This window comes from Ursus maritimus, unplaced genomic scaffold, assembly GCF_017311325.1.
Source record: "Ursus maritimus isolate PB19 unplaced genomic scaffold, ASM1731132v1 scaffold_29, whole genome shotgun sequence".
Classification (NCBI taxonomy): domain Eukaryota; kingdom Metazoa; phylum Chordata; class Mammalia; order Carnivora; family Ursidae; genus Ursus; species Ursus maritimus.
In genome coordinates, this window is record NW_024425452.1 from 31,285,779 (window position 1) to 31,309,844 (window position 24,066).

At 38.8% G+C, this 24,066-nt stretch overlaps 1 protein-coding gene across 13 annotated transcripts in view; it reads left to right on the plus strand.

Moving 5' to 3' along the window:
• The window catches only part of BCKDHB (branched chain keto acid dehydrogenase E1 subunit beta), a 211,416-nt gene extending 187,350 nt beyond the window's left edge, over positions 1-24,066 (plus strand). For 2 of the 13 annotated variants that reach the window (XR_005838356.1, XR_005838360.1), the window contains 4 exons: positions 9,509-9,646; positions 13,483-13,597; positions 21,858-22,006; positions 23,768-24,066. Coding sequence is in view for 5 of the 13 variants with exons in the window: in XM_008684859.2 (XP_008683081.1) it covers positions 9,509-9,646; positions 10,953-11,099 (285 nt within the window). In the remaining 8 variants the exon portion in view is untranslated. The other 11 variants (XR_005838357.1, XR_005838358.1, XR_005838359.1 and 8 more) reach the window with 11 other exon arrangements.

The following is a 24,066-nucleotide window of genomic DNA, read 5'->3' on the forward strand; positions in this document are numbered from 1 at the left end:
TATGTACATTTTTTAGCAGCTAAAAAAGTGAGCACTTATTTAGAATACTGCCATCATTTCTCCTTTATTTACTATGAAGCTATCATTTTCAAGTCCATGGAAGCCAGCTGGTGGTGTGTGTGTCCTAAACCAAAATGAACTCATTAGGAACTGGGATCTGCTTAGTCACCTTGAGTTAGAGAAGCCTTTGGCATAGTGTCTTGTGGTTGTGTGGAAATGGAAAGTAGAGCTACTGGGAAATATATTCACAATGGGAAGACTTTAAAGTTGCAGAAATAGCATGAATCAAGGAGAGTATAAAATTATAATTTGTCCATCATCACCAGTAAACATTTATGGAAAATCCCCAGAGTGACTGGCTCTGGATTTTACATTTTACGTTAAACTTGCCTTTGCCTTCTGCTCTTGTTATCCTGTAATTGCCCAAAATGTTCTCTGTCAATCTGCATAAAGATTTTTTAAAAATATAGTCTGGTGTGTGGGAGGGTTTAAAAACTTTTTTTAAACTAATTTTGGTAGATTCATAATAATGGAGAAAAGAGCATAACAATTAAGAACTCAGGCTCTGGAATTGGACAGAGCTGCTTTCAAATACTGTTTCTGGCACATGCCAACTGGACTAGTGACCTGCCTCTAGACCTCAGTTTCCCCATCTCTAAAATGGGCATAATGAAGCTTCTTTCCTCTCAGAGGGTTCATGAGGAATAATAACATAATGCCACTCATGTTTAATACCGGCACACAGGTGTGTGCTCAGTACGTGTTGGCTATCTATTTGTGAGAATATTAGCGTTATTTCAGTTACACGAAGACACCCTCTTAATTTGTTTTCTGCTTTTGAAGTATGATCTTTCAAAGTATTATGTTACTTGTGAACACAAAGTACAAATTGACCTTTGTTTTTTTTTAATGATCATCTGTCTCTGAAAATGCACAGAAAAGAAGGAAGTTCTGCTATCTCAGATTCTCTTTTAACACACACATCACCTCCCCACACAAAGGCACTAAAGCATCTTAAGAGAGTTTTTCTGAATCCGTTTAATAAGTGGGTTTACACAGTATATACACCCATTTCAAACTGTTCTGTCGTAGAGAGGGATTTATGGACAATTTTGTATACAGCGATTTCTCTCTTTTCCCTTTAGTATTTTCCTAACATACTTTCTCAAACAGTATTGTTTCCCTTAAAATTTTCACACTTTAGCTATCCTAACTCACATATTCCTGCAGCTCTTCTCTGCACATGGATTTTATTCTTCTCTTTTTCCAACTTTGTGGGATTTTTAGTGAGAAAAATATTACGCCTCCTCTTCGGTGACTATTTTCTGCCAGTTCAGCTTAAGGTAGAAACAGCTGAGAAAAAGTCATCGACTCCCGTGATTCAGAAGTCACTTGTAGCAACGGCCCAGGAGGACAGTGGTTCTCAACCCTGCTCGTTTGCTTGTATGGTAGAATCTCCCACGGTTTTTAAAACTCCTGGTGACCTGACTGCACCTCGGATAATTAAATCAGAGCCTTTGGGGGTTGGGACTGAGACATCAGCTTTAAAGCTCTTCAGATGATTTTACTGTGCAGTCAGGTGTGAGCCCTATTCCGGGAGAGCATTATGTAAGACACGATTAGATTAGAATCATTGCAGGAATGAGTGACAGGGGAAGAAACCAAGACAGGAAACATGGACTACCGTTTTGTTAGGTTTTCACGGTTTAAAGGAAGGAGAGGTGGGACTGTACCTCGAGGGACTGTGACTTGCACATACGGGTAACAGCATACTAGTGTATATGTGCTGGCATATGTAGCAGGAGGCTCAGCCAGTCCTTTAGGGCAGTGACTCAACAATTGAGGGGTCAGGGATGAACCTGCGGTTTGCAGAACTTCTAGGTGATTTTGATACACCTGTCCTTTCCCCACTACCCTCCCTGCTCTCCCCGTCCTTCTCTCTCCATCCCCCTGCCCCTGCCTGTGGTCACCTTGTCCTTTTCCTTCTTAAATCAAATGGGAGGGGGCTGGGTATCAAATGTTTGATCTCAGGGCTGACTTCTTTCCTGGTGGCCATCTGGCTCTAGCAGTTCCAAGCAAGTGTTCTAGAGTCACCCTCATTAGACCAGAAAGGTCCTGTTTGCTGAACCAGAGACTCTAAAGTCAGGAGAACGGAATATGCCAATTTGCTAAGTCAGTGGAGGCCCACCCTTGAACTGGGGAAATGGTCAGCTTCCCCCAGAATACAGGGGAGAGAGACAGAAGAAGAAGAATGGATATCTGAAGGAAAATCTGGGTACTCTTTGAAGGGGAAAAGATGGGAATGGATGCTGGGCAGCCAGTACTGCCCACTACATATAGGGGCATAGTGATGCAATATAATGAATTATTTTACATTCGTAAATTCTTGATACTTTTAATGGGGACATTTTGAATAGCATACAGAAAATGCTATAGCAATGGTATTTCTCTGAGCATCAGGTGTTTCAGGGAAAAATCTTTCTGTGATATTTTAGAATATAATATGATAAATATCAACTAATAATTTCCTATATCAAAACAGTTTATTTACATAAACATGAGAGCATATGCCAGTCTATAACATGTGTTACTGATTCTTGTGGAAACTCTCATTACTTAGCCACATTGTTATTGTGGGAGAATCTAGCCTTCCATCATTGTATTTCTGGAGATTATCAGGCAAAACACATTGCTGCCCTTGTTTTGGTTACTATTTAACAGAAAAATGTGGTTCCTGGGTATATATATCATTGTAAGATTCTGCAGACTCTGCCTAGAAAATGGAACAAATGCTAATAAGAGCTTGATAAAGGACTGGCAAAACCTACGAAATGGAATTAACAGGGGAGATAAAAGAAGGTTGTTAGAGGTCTAAAGACTGTCTAATCATAACCATCAGGCTTAGAACTGTTTTGTGTTTGGTTGTAATTGACACAGGTTAGGTTGATCTATTTAATGGTGTCAATAATGTTCTTAGGAAATATTTGGTATCCCCAAGCAGTTTCTTAACAGGAGAGTGACCAGAAAACTACTTGCTAGTTCCTGGAAGTTTAAATTGTCTGACTTCAGTCACCTCTCTTCAATTTGGGATTAAAGTCTGGGACTAAAAATACTTGAGAAAAAAACCCTGTAACTTCACTCCAGTTATGAGCGAATCATCAGACAAATCCCGATTGAGAGACATTCTACAGAATACCTGACCAGTACTCCTTAAAACTGTCAAGGTCATCAAACACAAGGAAGGTCTGAGAAACAGTCACAGCCAAGGAGATCCCAATGAAACAAGAGGACAAAATATAATGTAGGACCCTGGAATGGAAAAAGGACATCAGTGGAAAATTGAGGAAATATGAATAATGAGTAGACTTTAGTTAATAATAACGTATCAACATTGGTTTGTTAATTGTGACTAATGTACCATTACTAGTGTGAGATGTTCTTAATAGTGGAAACTGAACATGGGTATATGAGAACTCTGTACTGTCTTCACCATTTTTCTGTAAATGTAAAACTATGTTTAAAGTTATTTTTTAAATTTTGGGAACACATTTTGCAGAAAAGATTTCCTACTGCAGGGAAACAGCCGCAGAGCCTCAGGCTACTGCTTGACTAGAGCCAGAAGTCCTGTGCTCTTTGGGGTCCTCCGTGTAGTCACTGAGGCTGGAGTTCCCCTCAGATTTGGCATTTGGACTTCTGGGTCTGTGACCTCCCTTCTGTCTGTCTGTTTCCCTATCCTGTAGTACGACTTAAGAAACAAGGAAACTAACGTCCCCTGTATGCCAAGCACATACTGCTCTTCACTCAAATTAAACACATCCAATTTTTAGAAGCCTGTGGAATAGACCTACCATTTCCACAAATGAGGAAAACTGAGATTCAGAAGACTGATTTTCCCAGAGTCAGATGCTTCCTGAGAGACTCCACGCAAGAGTCTGGTTATTACTTCAATCCTAGGCCTTTCTACCTCCTTATATCTATGCCTTCTTTCTTATGGAGAGAGCACATCAGATATTCTTTTTAGCCTATACCTTTAAAAACAAAAACTTTTAAATAAGTTTTTGAATGGTTACAGGCACTCAGGAAGTTGCACAAATAGTAGTCACAGCCCTGGGTGCCCTTCACCAAGCTTCCCTCCATGGTGACACCTGTGACTCTAGTATGATATCGAAACCAGGAAATGGACAGTGGTACAGTGCTGTTAACTAGACTGCAGATCTTTCACCATTTGTTCAGCCCATAGTCGTGTGTGCGCACAGTTCTATGCAGTTTTATCCCACATATAGACTTGAATAGACACCACCACAATCAAGATACAGAATTGTTCCATCATGGTTCCTTTTTATATTTGCACCCTCTACCATCTCCAGCTCACTGGCAACCACTAATCTTTTCTCCATTTCTGTAGTTTTTTTTTTTTTCCTTAAAGATTGTATTTATTTATTTATTTATTTATTTATTTATTTATTTGAGAGAGCACAAGTAGGGGGAGCAGCAGAGGGAGAGGGAGAAACAGACTTCCTGTGGAGCGGCGAGCCCGACATGGGGCTTGATCCCAGGACCCTGAGATCATGACCTGAGCTGAAGGCAGATGCTTAACTGACTGAGCCACCCAGGCACCCCTCCATTTCTGTAGTTTTGTCATTTCAACAATGTTTATATGTACGGGATTTTTTTTGATTTGACATTTTTCACTAAGCATAATGGCTTTGAACTCCATCCATGTTGTTGTGCATATGAATAGCTTGTTCCCCTTTATCACTGATTCATTTTTCATGGTATGTGTGAATATCGCCAATTTTTTAACCATTCCCCCATTGAAAGACAGCTGAGTTGTTTTCAGTTTTTGCTATTATGAAAAAGTTATTGTGTGTGTGTGTATGTTTTTGTGTGGCTATGTTTTCCCTTCTGTACAGTAAATGCCCAAGAGTATGATTCCCGGATCAGATGGTATCAGTGCACGTTTAGTTTTGTAAGAAATTGCCAAACTGTTTTCCAGAGCATCTGGTCCGTTTTACATTCCCACCACTGGTGTCTGGGTGATCACATTCTCACCGGTGGTTGGTGTGGTCACCGTCTTTATTTTTGTTGCAGTAGGTGTGTAGTGATAGCTCGTTGTGGTCTGAATTCATTTCCCCAGCAGCTAATGTGTTGGCAATGGTATCTATCTCCTCTTTAATGAAATGTCTGTTCCTGTGCTTGCCTGCTTTCTGATTGGGTCATTTCTTTGTTTACTGATGAGGTTTGAGAGTTGTTTACATATCCTGTGATATAAGACCGCTGCTGGATAAGTGATTTGCAGATATTTGCTTCCAGTCTGTCCTGTGCCTACTTTTGTTAAATCTAACATTTTACCCTGTCCTAGAGGTTCTGATCTTCCCTTGAGGAGATGCTCCTGCCTTTTAACCCCAGGAAACTCTTCTTATGCATTTCATCATCAAAGAAGATTTTGTCCAACTTCCGGGTTTTTGTTACAAATGAAGGAGCGTTTCCCCCACCCTCTCTGCACTTCTTACTCAAGAGATTCTGAGACTTCTGTTTGATGATGTCTTTCCCACCCATTTTGTTAATGGCGATAAGATCATTTTCACCAAAATGGCCACCTCTCCTGTACTTTTGATCACCTTACTGTGGAGTTAGCCCCCTTCAGTGTTTATTCTTAAACCAAAGCATTTTGTGACCTCTTAAGGTCTTTGGGGTTTCTTTTGTTATCTTCCTTTTGTCTTTGTTTGTTTGTTTGGCTTTGCCTCTGTGGCCATCTATATTTTATTATTTTATTATTATTTATTTATTTATTTATTTATTTATTTATTTATTTTTTGCCATTCGATTGTCAAAACGGTCACCTGCCAACCTTGAGTCTAAGCTTTGTCAAGAATTCAGGGCCGAAGTTCTCTTTGTTCACAATCTGTTGACTTCTGTTTTCAGTATTGAAGGGCAAATGACTCTCAAGCCCTTGCCTATCTCCCTGGCTGAAAGATGTAAAGATAAGTGAAAACTGGAATTTTCCAAGTAAACCTCTCCTGAGTGATCACCCGCTGTGTGCCGACATTGTGTGCTAGGATGCCTTCTATTAAAGGGATCCAGGAAGGGCATTTACTCTTTCAGTGACTGGAGTTCGATTTCCCTTATTATCCTGCTGATCAGTGTACCCTGGCAGGCAGTGAGGATGATTTAAGAAAAGCTAGAGCCACGCTGTCTTATCACTTACCTAGTTGATAACAGAATCAAGACAAGGACCCAAGTCCTCGACTTTGCAGTACAGTGTTAGTCCGAAAACCAAAGAAGTTGAGATGTTTTGTCATTTTCACAAAGAGAACATTTTTTCACAAAACAAAAAGCTACTGGGAATTAAACTTTCTAAGAGATTCCAAATAATAATTCCAAAGAATAGAATTTTCAAGTAATCAGAATTTTTATAAATCAGAATTAAGGTAAATGCTGAGCAAAAACAAATATACCCTTCTCAACGTTGTATAACTGGGCACCTGGAACACTTTCTAATTATATTTTGCCTTCCTTTTTATATTACGTCACAACCACCCCAGGTTGCTAGGTAGCAACATTAGTATGGGCCTAGCTCAGAATTTGCTATATTGTAATCAGCTTTGGTGACAGGAGAGCCAGAAAGGACATGAATGGGGGTAGAAGGTTTTTCTCTACTGCCCCTACATTGAACACATGAAAATCTGTTTCTCTCGGCGGCAGATTCCAAATCCTTGCCAAAGGAACAATAAATAACATTTATAAAAATATGATCTTCATGCATGTTGCTAGGCCATTTTGAGCCTTTTTCTGTATAATATATAACCATAAAAAAAAAAACACTGAGAGAGATGGAGAGATAAGAAATAGGGGGAGGAAGTCAGTAGTGTGAGTAAATGGGAAATTGATATTCTCGCTAAGGAACTAGATATGGTAGTAAATCTACTGAATTACTAGAAGAGAAAAAGTATTTGAATATTAGCCAAGAAGGGATTCCAGTTAGCCACGAAGTATAGTAAATACTTCCAGTTCTAAAATGCCCTGTTTTTATTTTCCTCAGAAGTGGGCATTTCAGTGTTGATCCTTAGAAACTTTTCTACTTGATGAAGTGATAATGTCCCCCAAATTACACCCCCAAAATGATCTGTTTATACTGTGTACTTGGACTTACTCCCCTCATCCCTGTATTGGTTTGGGTCTCATCGGCAACTCCAGCCTTCATCTCTGATGATATTTCTGATTTCCTACAAGTGAACCCCAAGTTCACCTGGAGAATCTTGTAAATCTCTGTAGCTACTCTTGTACGTACTCGCTAAAATATAGATATGTGAAATATCAAAACCATATGTTGCCGTCTTCCTGCCAGGGCTGGTCTGTTGGCCACCTGGCCATCTGGTTGCCCACCCCCCTCCCTCCTCACCATGTGCAGTCTCCCCCTCTTCCTGTGGTACAGTCCCACCAGCTTTTTCTCTCCATCTCTGGATCCCACCAGGCTCTTCTCTCCCTCTGGGCCTTGGTACTTGCTGTGTGACCTGGCAGGCATTCTACCTGGTTCTTGGCAGAGCTGGTTACTCATGGTTTTCAAATGCCACCTCCTCAGAAAACCCCTTCCTGAGCCCTCTGGGTAACTTGGAGCTCTAGCTCCCTGTTATTACCTAGTACAGACCCCTGCACGCTTCCTTTCTAGCATGTCCTCACACCTGTTCCCCCACTAGAATATAAAACTCTGAAGGGAGGGACATAACAGGCTCCGAAATATTTGACAAATGATTGAACACGTGGATTTTAAAATCAACATCAAGGTCCTGAAGGTCTCCTGGAAAAGGGCATTTGAGCTGACTTTGTAAAGGGGACTGTGTGAAGATAGCAAGGTAGAGAAAAATCCGAGAGTTGGAGAAGAGAGAGACAGGTTTGTGTAAAGGCAGCGTTCTAAAATGGTAAGCTTCGGAGTGGAGGTGGGCCTGTGCATGTCTGTACTGGGCTGGGAGGGAAATAGGGATAAATAAAGAATAAGCTTTGGGGAGCCAGGAAAAGCTTTTAACGAGGCGAGGGCACGATCACAATAAATACTGTGGCGTCTGGTAGATGAGTAAGACGGTGTTCAGTAATTGCTAAGGAGTGAAAATGTCCACACCCCAGTTCCTGTCTTGTTGATTTTTTTTGCCTCATCAGTGACTAAGCTCATTAGTGCCCCAGAGTGAAACAGTGTAAGTAGAAACTAGAACCGTTTGGTTAGCAGAGATCTACTGAGGCCTACCCTGCGTCAGGCACCACACCTCCAAGGCAACGGAGCTGCACAAAGCAGTGGTTTGCAGGGTTGGTTTTTGCACGCCTAAAGTGAGGCACAGCTGAAGAGACTTAGCTCTTGATACTTGAATCAGTGAAGACAGAGCTGGCAACCACGTATCTCCTTAAATAGGAGGGAGATGTTCTTTCATTGAATCAGTGTAATCAACTTATTTATTACCCTGCACGGGAATAATTACACATCGGAAAATAACCACAGATAAGAACTACAGCCATTCCGATGTGTGCTACTTTTAAGAAACTCCAAGAGCTGGGTGGAAGCATATGTTCTTCTCATGTCAGTTTTGCTTCCGATATGTCATTTGCTCCCTGGAGACCGATTTTTTCTTCTGCCTGGACCTCTGCACATAACCCATTCCAGCTGTAACATCCTTAGACTGTTTACGTCACCCGCTTTACCTTGTTTTGCGGCTGAACTGGGGCACAATGGCTGATCTCCCTGTGTTTGCATTTATTGACAAAGCTGAGTTCCACTGAAACCGCTTGGGCAGCAAACGTAGCGTTTGTTTTGCACAAAAAGTGGTATATTTCAGTCTCGAATCTAATTCCTATCGTTATAGCCTCAGAAAAGGAAACCATTTTTTAAACAGAACATCAGTGTTCCGAGCTGTTGCTTATTGATAGGGAGAGGGCAGTTGCCATAGCGATCTGACAGCCTCTGGAGGGAATGCGGTCATGGCCTTAAGCATCCGGCAACCCACCCAGTTTGGAGAGCCCCTCTGAAAAGAATTTCCTCCCTTGGAAATTATTTGAGTTACTGAAATAAAAATCGTTCCATCTCTGTAACTCAGATATGCCCTCAGGTTTGTGTTGCATACTTACCGACTGTCATTAAAAAAAAGCATTTATAATAAATACAGCATTTGTGATTTTCTTCAGGAGCGAGGCTACCTAAATACATTGCATGTCCGTTTTTCCATAAACACGTTCTCAAACGCACGAGGCCACTTTGACTTTTTCTCACGTGAGGAATAGAGCTTGAAAACCAATTCAACAAGATGCTGATGGAATGTTATTTATCACCGTTTGGGGTTTTCGGAGTTTCAGTGAGTATTCGTAGGTGGAAGGAACTCTCATGACATACAGAAATTGTTCAAGCTGTGCTGGGTGAACATACTCATGTATAATTCTCGTCTAACGGTCACCTAAACCTGCGATCGGTAGTTCTAATCCGAAATTGCTCGCAGGGCAGGTTGATGTGTGGACGCTGTATTTACAGGACCGGGACCGCACATTTGCTCTGCAGCTGTGTTTCACGGTTATCAGTTTGGCGCACAGCGTGATTGTTTTGGAGGGAGAAGAGACGCTTCAGATCCCTTTTGGCAATTCTGAAGTAACTGAAATACCTACTGCTGAAGTGAGTCATACAAACTTAATTCGATTTGCTACATAATTAGCATTTGAGGAAACCTAAGGAAAATCCTTGTGGGTTGGTGATTTGTTATGTCAGACATAGGAGCACGCTCATTCGGGGGACTGGGAATTGAAAACGATGAAATGTTAATGCATCATAACCCAGCTATATTAGATACATATATAATTTTTTAATGGAGCTTTTAAGTGCGATATTTTCTCAGGGATGTCTGAAGTTCTACCAGGACCTATCTGTTGGCGTGCATGGGGACGGACCCGTCCGCACTCAGCCGTGCCCACCTGGTGGCACTTCTGCGTGTGCAACTAGCTTTACACCTATAATGAGAGCCCACGGCTATTTAATAAACACCCCAGTGCCAGCTGTGGAGCCTGTGCCAATAACCACTAATTGAAGCCAGTGAGTACAGTCTGAGACAGGGAGACCCCATACTGCGCTTAAATTTACATTTTAATTTCAGATTAATTTAATTGCAGTGTCTTATCTGTTGTCTCTCGTTTTAATTGCAAAAAAAAAAAAAGAATTTAATTTTATTCTCCAAAGACATTTCTTTAAATACTTCAGGAATTTTCTTCTGTAGTTTTAGAGCTCTACAAAGTGAGTTAACCGTGGGGAATAGCTATAAAATATTTACTGCAAGCAGAGGATTAAATTTCATATTCTAATATAAGTTAAGGCTAGGATAAAACTTGTAACCCATGTTTATTTGAAATATTTTCCTACTCTATCAAAAAGCTGTCACATTCTTATCAAATTACTTAGCTACTTAAGTTAAATCTAGATTTTCCCGTAGATAAGGAAATGGAAAGGAAGCAAGTTTCATTTCCTGGTGAAGCAGTGAGTTGATTTTCTTGACTCTTAACGGTAGAAGCAACTTTAAACTTACAGCCCACCATTGGTTGAGCATCCAGTTTTTTCTCAGAATTCAAAATCAGCTTCAGAACTCAAAGTGGCGGTTTACGCCCTGCACTCATCCAAGCTCATAGTAGAAACAAGTTCCATTCATGTCCTTCCTTCCCCTCATTTTCCCATCTTCTCCCCGACAAGCATCTAAAAGAAACCAAACCTATAACTCCGCGCTGAACCTACTGTAACTCTAGAGACCCATCTCTTTCCTAGTGACCATCGCCCCCCAAAGACACTGAACTGCTAAGCCTTTTATTAAAAAGTATTTATCGATCGGACTTGCATCCACAAGTAGGCAATTCTACCAGTTTCTCTTTCACAGGGTAACGATAGGACTGAATACAAATTTTGCTTGTATCTGAGCAGTACTCTTGCCCACTTTTAGATTGAAAGCCCTGCAGAGTGCACCCAAGAGCAAGCAGGCGAGCTGGGTCATGTCCCAACAGGAGCGTGTGCACCTGCGCCATCTTGGCCACCTCACTCAACCTCTGCCAGCCTCTGTTCGCGCATCACCACTCCACAGAGTGGCTGAAAGGATTGAGACTATATAAACAATTGTACTTGTTTGTTATTAAGTAAGAACGTCTCTTTGTTTACTATTCAGTTAATGTCTGGCTGTTTGTTCCCTGTATGCGTGTACATATCCCTTTTTCTGAAGTGATAGGCATACAGACAAATACATTTCTTTCCTGGTAGGCCTCCATGATGTTTCCCAGGATATTCACCAGGATTTGTTGATTACACAGAATCACTTGTTTGTGCCCGTGTGTGCTTATGCCCATCCTTGTCTGTGGTATGTGACCAATAGGGAGACTCCCCTGATCTCTGGTGGGGGGGAATCCATGCTGTGTGTTTTAGCCTGATTCCTAATTGAGGGACCTGATTGAATTTTTGTAGAGTTCATCCTCAAATAAGTAGATAAAAAATAGTAAGTAAATGCTTTGGTCCATCTAAATAAACTGTGTGAATATCACCCTTTTATAGAAAATACATAAATTTAGTTCATCTAAAAACAGTACCTTTGGCATTTTTAATATTATATTTTTGCACTTAACTATAAAAGTATCCAGAACCAAGTCCTGGTTACTAACCACCTTTCACTAGTGTATCTATGGTTTTATCAGGCTGATTAGAAGTTTGTCCACAGTGAGTGTGCAATATAGACTTTGTGAGAATTAGGTTCATCTTATCAGCACACATATTTACCCAATTATGGGCATTAAAAAGGAAGTGCGTGTATTTTTCCTCTAATTCTGAAATATCTCTTGATTCTGGAAATTCTGAAAATGTGCATATGCAAATACATAGACATTTAATCTGAAAAGCTTCTTTGTAAGAAATATTAACCGACTTTAAAGGTAGAAACATAGGTATGTAAATGCTGCAAAGAGAAAAATATATTTTGGGTTCTGCATTATATTTTAATTGGATGCAGATAATAATTACAAGTGCTAGGTTTGTTGAATGAAGAGGTTAAATTCCTTGTATTAGTAGAAGTCATGTGCATGTAAATAGTGGGAGCACTAACAAGCCTTTTCTTACTTAGGTCAGAGATCCCTGCCCACAACTTGTTTGCTTTGTTAATTTGTTTGATTATTAAATTTTGGGAGTGCTGCTACTGCTGGGATCCAATTAACAAATTTTTGACTACATCTCCCTGATAATTGATAATAGCCTTAGACCATTTATTTCTGCTGTGCTTTTCGTAGTAAAATTGTAGTGATCTAGTGACCAGAATTAAATTGCTGAAAAACAACGAGGTTTGATTTATTCATTCAGCAAAACCAAGCCTAAAGGCTATGTTGCTATGACACCCAAGATTAACTTTAAAAAAAAAAAAGTGTTTAATTTCAGTAAAAACACTGACACGTCTCTTTTGGCATTATGTAGATAAAATAAAGTTGATCTTTTCCCTTGCCCTTGCCTTTTTTACATTTAGCAAGTTGCTTTAGCGTTTAAACATAAAGTAAACATAAAACTAGAAATTTGACATATTTAAAGAGAAGGAAAAAGCAGTAACAAAAACCAAATTTTATATTGTAACAAGAGATCATTCGTACAATAGCAGATATTTTAGCCATCATTTCTTTATCCGGCTTCTCAAACTTTTTAGAAAGATGGTGCCAGATAGGGAGAAATCACTTTATTCTAGTAGTTTCGTTTTGTGACCAGCCTTGAAACTTAAAATCAGGTTGCAGAATGGGGACAGTGACAAATCCTAATAGAAATTTTCCTAGTGCAGGTTCAGTTTCCCAAATTCTAAAAGAATATATTTTCTGTGTCACGAGACAAAAGAATCCTCAGGTGGCTTCAGCCAGGATTGATTTCTGCCTTCCGAGCACCGTTTGGTGGTGTGAGAATGCTATAGGATTAGTTGTATGGAAAAACAACAATCAGAAAAACTGAGTGCTTTGTCCGAGCATCGAAAGTTGCTTAAAAGGAGTATTTGAAGTTTCCTGCTGCCGAACAAAGCAAGAATCCTACCTGACAGAGAGCAGTTTGTTCACGAGATGACCCCAGTGCGGCAGGTCGCTTATGTTTATCATTATGCACCCGCATTCTCAGGAAATCCCACTTTCCGAATTTGCTGCGGCCGATGCTTGCTTCTATAGGGAAGAATTCTGAACTATAAAATTTGAGAAGCTTCAGCGTCTGTGGAAATTTGAGAGCATTGCCTTTCCCCCCCTCTATTGAATATAAATTATTTTAACAAAAGCATTGTAGCCACAGTACGTTGCAAATGTCAGAATTTGCCCATGGATGTCTGAAAAGAACTTTAACTTTAGCTTTTGAACTTTGAAAGCCTCAGGACATCTTTGGAGACTGAGGGCTGCAAACAAACACGATGTTTGTGGGCAGGAGGATTGAAGGGAGAGAGGACTTTCTCAGCTGCTGTTTCTTGCCGTGCCTTTCAGGTGAAGGAGGCGCCGCAGCTGCGGGTCTCAGCTCAAGACCGCGTCGGGGGGAAGCTGGAAAGCGGAACCAAACCTGGACAGGTTTTACCTGGAAAACCAAAGTGGTTTGGATGGGGTGCGACTTTTACCTTTGCGGCTGCTAATTTAGTTTTTATGAAAAGTGAAATGAGTTAGTATTTATAAAGTAGTTAGCACAGTCCCTGGGCCATAATGAACACTACGTACTTTCTTAAAAAGTGATCTGAGATAACAATATAAATTATAGAAATGAGTTATCACTTACTTTCACTTATTTCTGATTTTAAGACAGTGAAAGTTACAAAACCATCATTCTGAGAGAAAAAATCCCTAGTGTGTAATAAGTCGTTGATTTGAATGTTACATTTTTATTTTAAAATTTGTTCTACTTCAGTTTCTACAGTGGATCTATTGAGATTCATAGATAATTTTATATTAACATGTTTATATTCTGACACAACTATAGAATTCGAGCCATGAATCATTTCTGTGCATGTTTTAATATACTCCAACTTTGTTTTAGGTAGCTAGGCTGTATCTGGGGAAGCCCATTTAGTTCAGAAATAATATTTCTAACTTCAGAAGATTAGCTTCCATTTTAAAAATGGAATTTGAATTTAAATGAAAATCCTAATTTAGAATTCAGTTCCATTCTTTAGCTAAAGAAATCGTAGAAAACAAAAATTGCACCAGATTGCCAGTAATTTGCATTAAAGAGGAAGGAATGGAATTTTTTTTTTAAAGTCCTCAGATACTGAAGACATTTCAGTGAAGTTAAATAAGAGATCTCAGCTTTTAATTTAGTCAAGATTATGATTTTTACATAGAAGCTTTGCTGAAATAGCTGGGCTTGACTGCAGTGTTTTAGGTGTTATAGAAAACTGGATAAAATGATATCCTTAGTGTACTGTTTCGCTTAGTTACACTGGTTCCACTGTATTTTCAGAGTGAGAGACTTCATATCAACAAGTGTTTGTTGAATGCATCTCCTGTGCAGAGGGTATCAGAAAAATAAAATAAGCATAGTTTAGATGTCTGAGGGCAGATGATGGACTGTGCTGTCTGAAGAATTAATTTCATAGGTCTGTGCTATGTGGAAACTTGGTACAGCCTAATACTCTTCTAAGCTAAGTTTTAAAAACATGATAACATACTATTTAAACCATTAGCTGCAATGAAAAATAATATTTTAGATTGGTAAGAGTTGTATTTATTTAATTCAGTCATGAAATTAATTTGGAGCTGCTGGCATAGTGCCCTCGCAGGTTTCTGTGACTCATTTCTAAGGAAGTGTGATTCAAGACACCAGAATCATTTTTTCTCATCTGCGAAAGCTCATGTTTTGGCTATGGGCAAGTTTGCATGGCAGATTTAAAACAAATATTCTCTGATTGCATTGGGAAGCTGGGGGATGTCTAGCCTTACATAGATAAGACTGTTCAGCCTATAATCAGAATAGAAGTCTCTAAGTTCATTGACTTTCTTGCTATCAAGTTTGCATCATTTGGTATATTGGGTTTTTTTTTCATATTTTTAGAGTTTAACTCTTGAACTGCTCATTATGACTTCTTGTTGACTAATTGAACTTAGAAGCAAAATCTCTGTTGTTTTATCGTTAATTTAATAAATTAACTAAATTAGGACTCAGTGGTTTTGGAATTTAGGTTTAAAACTGAGCACATCCACAAATTATTTAAAGCTGTTTCTTAATTTTTTTTCTCCAAGAGAAGAAATGATAACTCTCTGACCTCTGTGTCTTGTTCAGTGCTCATTACATTTATAGCTTAATTTACCCCCACCCTATTCCTTCTTGGAAACAAAGTATATTCTCATAGTTTAAATGAGTTCTTGGTGGCATAGTAATGATTATGTGATGTGGAACTTTTTGTTTACAAAATAATTTAAAAATTATTTAATTTAAAATTACTTAATTTAAAAAATTTCCTAGCTGTTACTTTGAAATTAAGCCGTAAACTGATGTTTTTCCTTATTCCAAAGAGGAACGTAAAATTTTGATTTATCAGGTAATCCCATAGGCAATGTTTGCCTATTTCAACTTGTGATTTGTTTCTCATTACAGCAACCTGGTTTTCTGACTTTCCATTGAATGTTTAGAAAAATTAGTTTTTCAGGAAAATTTCAGCTATAAAAAGTAGGAGCATACATAAAAGACAAGGTGTTCTTATCTCCCTTTAAACTTTTCTTCACAACTTTCCAACTCACAATAATATGTGGTCTTACACAGTAGGCTGTCTCCAACTTTCTGTCGTTAGAACTCAATAAAAATGTTTCCAAAATTGTTCCTAGAAAGAAATCTGAGCCTGGGATTGCCTTGAATTAAAAAACAAAGACCAAATGATTGATGTAAAAGTAAATTAAATGATACTGAGTGGTCTTTTATTCTTGACTCTTATTTTTCAAAGTGTCTATGCCTTGTTTACCTTCAACTATATTGGGTTCTTTTCCTTGTAACCATCCAGTAGCTAACTGACAGCCTAATTTGCTATAGTAGCATTGCTTGGAAATTATGTGCTTTTGGGGGAGGGCAGGTAGAATTTTTTTAACCATTACCAGAGCTCTTGACTTCCTCATCCAGCCACACAATGTCTATTGGTCCAGCCCCCAGAACTGGCAATTCGTGTCCAGGCTCCCTGATTCCCACCAGGGGGCAGCACCGGACCCTCCCTTTCCCTGAGGCCAGCATGCAGCCTGGCTCCTCATCACCTCAGTGATTCCCACCCTCCTTCCTCATACAGCACTTACTTATTTTTGGTATTTCCTTACATTTGTTAAGGCTTAGTAAGTCTCCAACAAAGGGCAGCCATTCAGGCACAGTGCTATTAGGGATATTACTTCTCAGTGTTGACTGTTCTGTGTACCAGAATCTTTTCTTCATTGATGATTTGATCTGTCATTTCAAACACCTTGTATTTATTATAACTTGAAAAATCTCAAGAGAGGAGCAAAAACCTAGCAGTTCTTGAGCGCTATGTCAAGCTTGAAACCAGGTCCTCTTCATACGCTCCTGTACAATCTAGAGAGGCAAGTAGGCCTCTAGTAACAATCAAGTTGCAAGACAATAGGATAATGTAATAGAATTTTTAATACCTCTCATTTGCTGTTAAGTAAACCGAGGCTGGGAGAAGTTAAATCATGGGAAAACAAAGATTCCCTTCGAACAGAATTCCAAATTCCATGCTGTGTCAATTATAGTCTATCGCTTTGCCAAAAAACAATGAAAAGATTTGTGGAGAGTGCCTGAAGGCGCGGTGAGGAGTGCCTTTCAGTGCAATAACTCCTGTGATGGGAGAATTTGTGCTCGATGTACTTAAACTCTAATGGGGAGATGCGGTTGAGTGCTGAGAGATACTGAATGATCCCACGAAAGCCCGAATCTATAAACATTTACATACACCCAGTATCTACTCGACAGTACATTCACCAAAACACAGGACTAAATGCAGTGCACTTAATTTGTAGAAACCTATTGATAATTTTAGTTTTCTTAAAACAATAACGGATCCTCTTTAATTAATTTTTACTTACTCTCTCACCTGCTAAAAAAATATACAAGCTGTCTGTCCTCTGCAATCTCTACAAGACACTTGAAACTTTGTTTTGTTGCAGAAAATAGGCAGATAAAGAATTTATTTTGCTTGCATTTATGGTTTCATGATTTAGAATTATCATTTCAGATTGTCAGCTTCCTTTTCGGGTTATACTATGCATAGCAAGCCAGATGGCTAATATATGAACAATTTGAGTGATGCTTATTTAAGTCATTTAGGATAGCTCAGAGGTTGCGGAGACCCGGGACCACCTATTTATTGCCTTATGTGTTACTTCTAGGCTTAAGTGTGTATTTTTACCTTCTACACATGTCTTAGCCTCTACCTTCCTAATATATACACGGAAGAGGCTTCTTAGCCTCAATTTAACCCCTTATGCCTCTTGAGGCTCTGTTCGAAAACCTCAATCCCAACCTGTCTTCTGTTTCACCATTCCTTTTAATTCCTATTTTATTTTCGTTTTTCCCATTATTACTATCTTCAACAATCACTTTGCAGACAAGTGACTAGGAACATGGGTTGGTAGTCAGGTTGGAATCTTAACTGGCTGTGTATGTAGCTGTTTGACCTGGGGTAAGTTCTTTTACCTTTTTTCCCTCATCTGTGAAATGGAATATAGTACCTACCTCACAGATTTGTGAGATGATTAAACGAGATAAAGTATAATTCATTACATACCATTCTGCTACATCCTAAGTACTGGTTACTATTATTAACATGTTTTAGAAAGAAAATTCTCATTATGACAAAAAGACATTCAGAAGTAAATTTCGAATACCACATACTAGAATTTCACAAAACAGTCTTTTGGAAGGAATATCTGTGTCTCCTTAAGCACCTGACTATGTGACAGCACACACCACAACAAAATGTATGTAGGCATTACCGGGTGATGGTGTGAGGGTTCCTTTACACCTGTCTTTCACCGGATCCATGGTGAAACTTTGGACCATGAATAGCTGGAGAAAAGTTCTTGTGGCACCCGTCTGGGTTCTCTTCTGCTGTCCCTGGTTACATATTAGACTATAATCTGCTTTGGAACCTCACCTTCACATCTGTAACGGTTCCCTGTGGTCTAAGCTGGTCCACATACAAGCTCTCCAAGGACAGAGACCAGAAACTGGTCTCCCCCACGTTAGCCCTTGTGCCGGCCATGGACCTGTAATCCCCACAACCCTGTGGGTGAGGTCATTATTTCTTCCCAATTTTATGTGGATTACTATTTCTGAATCAAAGATCATCAGAGTTTTTAAAGTATGAGTGTGCTTATGCAGTCAATGGAAAAGAAGACTATAATTGATCAGGTTGGTCTTGGAAATTCAGGGCACATGGTTACTATAGTTAATAGTGTCATAATACGGTATAAAATAGAGATAGATACTTTCTGGAGGATTAATCTAGTACATTGATCTACAAGTCTGCCAATGAGATTCAAATATTTGTGTGTGTGTAGCTTCTGTATGAAAAAAACAGGCTGAACAAGGTTGCCCTGTTTTGGTGGTTGCCCAAAGAAACATATAGCCACACATGGATTATTTGTGTGTGAACCAGTCCAGTAGGAAGTCACTCTGTGCAGCTGCTTGACCCAAACATTTTTTTTTTCCAGTCTCTTTACAAGAAGTTTTAACACAAGTCCGTGGAAAGGAATAACTTAAGTCTCTTTAATAATACTTCAGTTAGCAAAGCATTAAAATGTCAGACTGTTTCAATTGGTCAGGGCATATGCTTATAAAACTGAATCATAGTACTCTGTTATGTATCTTTCTATTATCTTCATGATTTTTTAAATTTAAATTCAATTAGCCAACATATAGTACATCATTAGTTTCTTCCATGATTTTAAAAATATATTTTACATTATTTATATACAGTACTTCAGAATCTTTTCATTCCACTTAAAGTACAATAATTGTTTCCAAATTAAGGAAATGCTACATATAAAGTTATAAAACTAACATAAAATAATAACCTTTATTCGCACAAGAAGGTGAGTCTTTACTCTTTTATGTCAGTGTCATTTAATTTCAAAAGTAATCCTGTTTCGTAAATACTCAAACAATACATATAAAGTACTGAAGGAGAGTCCTTTCTCACCTCTTTGCTACTCCTGGCCTCAGAGGATGACCACTGGTTATAGCTCCAGTGTGACTTTCCAGACCTTTTTCTATGCCCACGCAAACACACAGGTGTATCTTGTAAAGTGACTGTAACATTCTCGAGGAACTGGGAGCACTGCTGTGTGGAAAAAAAAGTTTGATGATGTTAGTCGTTATGTTGAAAAGAGTCATTTTCACAAACACTGGCAGATCGTTTTCTTGTAGCCCCAGCTTTCCAAGTTTGAAGGAGTACTATTTTATAACTGGTGTAAAGTCAAGGCATTTAGTGAAATGGTTTACCTTTGATTTTCTGTACTTCGTAGTTTGACCATGGATAGTTTATGAAGATGGAAAAACAGCCAGTGTCAACTAAAGTAATAAAACGGAGTTAATCCTATGTCAACAATTTAAAACCCTTTAAAATTACTTGTTGCAGTCAAGAAACAATCCACCAATCTGTCATATATATATATATGTGTGTATATATATATATATTTTTTTTTTTTTGAGCTTATTAGTAGTGGAATTTCGTAGGTGGCTCTTTAAACCTTATGTATCTAGTGTTCTCAAGTTGTTAATGAAGATCTCCTGTTGTGAAGAAAAACCAGCATTTATTTGGTGTTTGACACTATAAATCACAGTGGTTATGGGGGCAGAGGGAGGTCCGTAAATGGCCAGTTGGATCTCTTTGATGCTAATTTGTCCTGTTCCCAGGCCCGTTCTGCCCTGATATGCTTGTCACTTGAAGAGATATGCACAGAGGATAGGTAGTGAGCACCAGGATTCCTTTATGTAAAAATTTCTGCTCAAATGAAAATTTCAGAATACTACAGTAGCCAAACTGGAAACAGCCCAAGTGTCCATCAACTGATGAATGGATAAAGAAGATGTGAGATACACACACACACACACACACACACACACACACAATGGAATACTACTCAGCCATGGAGGGAATGACATCTTGCCATTTGCAACAACGTGGATGGAGCTTGAGAGATTTATGCTAAGTGAAATAGAGAAAGAAAGATATGATATGATTTCACTCTTATGTAGAAATTAAGAAACAAAATAAATGAGCAAAGAGACAAAAAAGAGAGAGAGGCAAATCAAGAAACAGACTCTTAACTATAGAGAACATACTGATGGTTACCGGGGGAGGTGGGGGTGGGGTGGGTGAAATAGGTGAAGGGGATTAAAGAGTGCACCTGTTTTGATGAGCACCGGGTGATGGATGGACATGTGGAATCACTGTATTGTACACCTGAAATGAATATCGTACTGAATGTTAACTGGAATTTAAGTAAAAACTTAAAGTATCGGATTAAGCAAATTAAAATAAAATAAAATACGGTTAAATAAAATATGTAAGGAAAGGTGGACCTCAAATCCTTTGTAAAGCAAGGTAATATAGAAAGTAGATGCATAAAAAACCTAAAGTTGTGTGGTTGTTTGTTTGTTTTACACACAGTGTGGCAGGTGTACGACTCAGTGATTTGACAAGTTTATACATTGCGCTATTTCAGTGCGGGCGTAGCTACCGTCTGTCCCATTACATCGCTGTTACACTATCATTGACTGCATTCCTGGTGCTCTGCTTTTTCTTCCCATGACTTAACTCATTCTATAACTGGAGTCCTGTATCTCGCTCTCCCTGTCACCCATTTTGCCCAGCCCCCCACCCTCCTCCCTGCTGGCAACCATCAGCAAAAACCCAAGATTTTATTTGAGGTGATAGCTGCGAAGGATAACAATATCATTTTCATAGGAACAGTTTAATCACATATCTCTCATTAGATTTTTTTTTAACTCTCTAAAAATTTGATTTTCAAGTTTGAATTTGTCACCAGAATAATTTTTTTCTGAAGATAATTTCTTATAGGATTCCTCAAATGTGGTTGGGATTTTGCACTTTTGAACCTGACCTCTAGCCTCTTGGAGTTCATTGTCTCTCAGGAGAGACAGATAATTGGGCAACTACAGTGGATCTTGCTGAGTTCAGTACTGTGAGAGCTCAGGGCAGGAACCCCTCTGTCAGTGGTGTGGGGTTGGGGAAGTGCCACCAGGGAAGGCTTCCCAGCAGAGGTGACTCCTAGCATGCTATCTGAGAGATGTGCACACATCAGTCAGGCAAAGAGCGATGGGCTTGGGCTGGGAATTGGCCGGGGACCCATCAGCATCTACAAAAGCCTGGCCATGAGAGAATCCAGAACATGGTTAAGTAACTGGCTGGAAGTTCAGTCTGACTGTAGAGTGATTAGAAACATTTATTATGATAGAAATACATGTCCATTGTATATAAAATTTGAAAAATACAGGAAACAAGAGAACACATATGCCATCACTAATTTCAAGCTGCAGAGTTTCCTGTGAACATTTTCTTACGATTTTGTCATGCCTTACATTTGTATTTATAGGACGACACGTTTGGTGTACTCCCAGTGAGGCTTAAACCAGAGCTATGTGTACAGGCATAAATGCATGCATGTATGAAGACATTTTAAATAAAACTGGGGTCATGCCAAACATGCTGTGTGTTACTTTATTTTTTAACCTTCTTTTTTACATTACAATATGCTTACTTATTTTAATGCCCTTGGATAGAATTACATTTTAAGTGGAAATGTTTCATGTCTGTCTGTGAATAAAAAGAAATATTCTTGAAGTGAACTGTTTGTATTCTTCTCCACAGGAAGAATGTTTCCTGAACCTGGAGGCTCCTATATCAAGAGTATGTGGCTATGACACACCATTTCCTCACATTTTCGAGCCATTCTACATCCCAGACAAATGGAAGTGCTACGATGCCCTTCGAAAAATGATCAACTACTGACTGTGTTGGTAAGTCAGCCCTGCATTTGGACAAAGCTGGCATATGTCACTCGCGTGACCGTGCCGTTAACCAAGAGCCACGGTCATCTGTGTGTTGGCAGTTTCCAGAACAAAATGTGGATTGCAGAAAAAAATTGAAATTTATAGTGGTATATTTACACTTAACAGAAACACATCAGCTGTATGTTCATCTGGTGCCTATAAACAGATGCGTGCATATATTAGCATGGAGCAATCAGTGAAGACGGAGATGCGCTATGCCGTTGATTGTAGATATATCTTACTCCACTCTTCCAACTTTACCCTCCTTTCTGTATAATTTTATCAGTCATTTGAATCGTTCATGAATAGGGTTAATTTCTGTTATTAAAAAATGGTCTTTTAAGCACCATTGGTTTGGACTACAGTGAATTCAAATTATATGATGATCCATAACATGAAATTTGCCTTTATATTATCTAAAAATAGGTTTGTTGAGCAGGAAACCTATTTATTATGTCTAGGGAAGTTTTTACTTAAAAGAAAAATCCAGCACCGCCACCATTTCCAGAATCCTTTTTGGCAAGTGAATGTTTTTAAGTTGTGGGAAATAAATGACATTTATTTATTATGATTTTCTATGCTTATCTGCCTCTTCAGCAAAAAAATAAATATCATTAAAACCTGTTTAGTTTTCAGGTTTTATTTATTTTTTTTATTTTAATTTTTATTTATTTATTTTTTTAAAAGATTTTATTTATTTTTCTGACAGAGAGAAAGACAGCCAGCGAGAGAGGGAACACAGGCAGGGGGAGTGGGAGAGGAAGAAGCAGGCTCCTAGCAGAGCAGGGGGCCCAACGTGGGGCTCGATCCCCGGACCCTGGGATCATACCCTGAGCCGAAGGCAGACGCTTAACGACTGAGCCACCCAGGAACCCCAGTTTTCAGGTTTTAATATAGAAAGAAGTTGCCATCGCTGACACACTGCTATAGTTTATCTTGGCATTTTTCAAATGCATAGATAGAATTAAATTTTACATTTAATATTTTAATATTAACATGTGATATTTACATTTTAATATCTAGGATTGTCTTAAAAATAGTAATAATAATAATACATTTTGAAGAACTGTCATCTTTCAAAGAAAAAGGGAGAATAGGCTCTGTGTAATAACATAAGCCCATACTTTTTAAAGATAAAAAAATACTGTAATTCTTGAATTCTATGTCTGAGGAGTAAACCTAGCCCATCTAAAACCAGAGAGATACCTTTAAATTTGTACAGATAGAGAAAATAATGCACCCCCGATCTGCCAGTATGACCCCTGCATGTTTTGCAGTTCTGCTTTGAGAACGTCACAGGTGTAAGCTTGGGCCATCAGTCCACATGCCCTTGGTGTTCTTGCAGCCACGCTGCGGGAGATCCTGTGCGTCTGGTGTCCTCTTACCGTCTGTGAAAGCAACTGGGTTCTACAGCAAGGCACAGTTAGGACTAGTTAGAGCAATACCATCTCTTTTGACCATTGTTCCTTCCGTGGACTATCCCTAACGGAGACTCAAGGTAATAATAACGTGTGGCCATAGAGTTTAGGTGCTGGTTTAAATTTGGATATGTATTTCTTTTTAAACATAAAAAATATTTAAACCTATTGAAAACATGATAAAAGAAGAATAGTTTTTCTATCCTTCAAGCTAAATATGGCATTAAGGAAAAGAGTCATGCAATTGAGAAATCTATATTTAATTCATGGTGGCTAGAATGTCTATAACTGTTATTGATTTCTTTTACAGAGAAACTGGAAGATTGTGACTAGATATGGAAATATTTTTCTGAAAATTCTTTTTATTTCCTCAGACTTGTCTCTTCTTGAAAATAGAGTTTTTATGAACTGAACCACCTTGGATATTGGCTGAAAATTTTTAATTAGTTATTGTATTGTATTTACACATATGAATTGATGATTTCCGTGGAGAGCGTCTCAGATTAACTTTTTTAAAATGCTTCACTTGGTAGTGTTATAAATTCCATTTAATTACATCTGTAAATATTGGGCGTGGGGTAGTATTCAATAAAGCACAATCAGACTGTC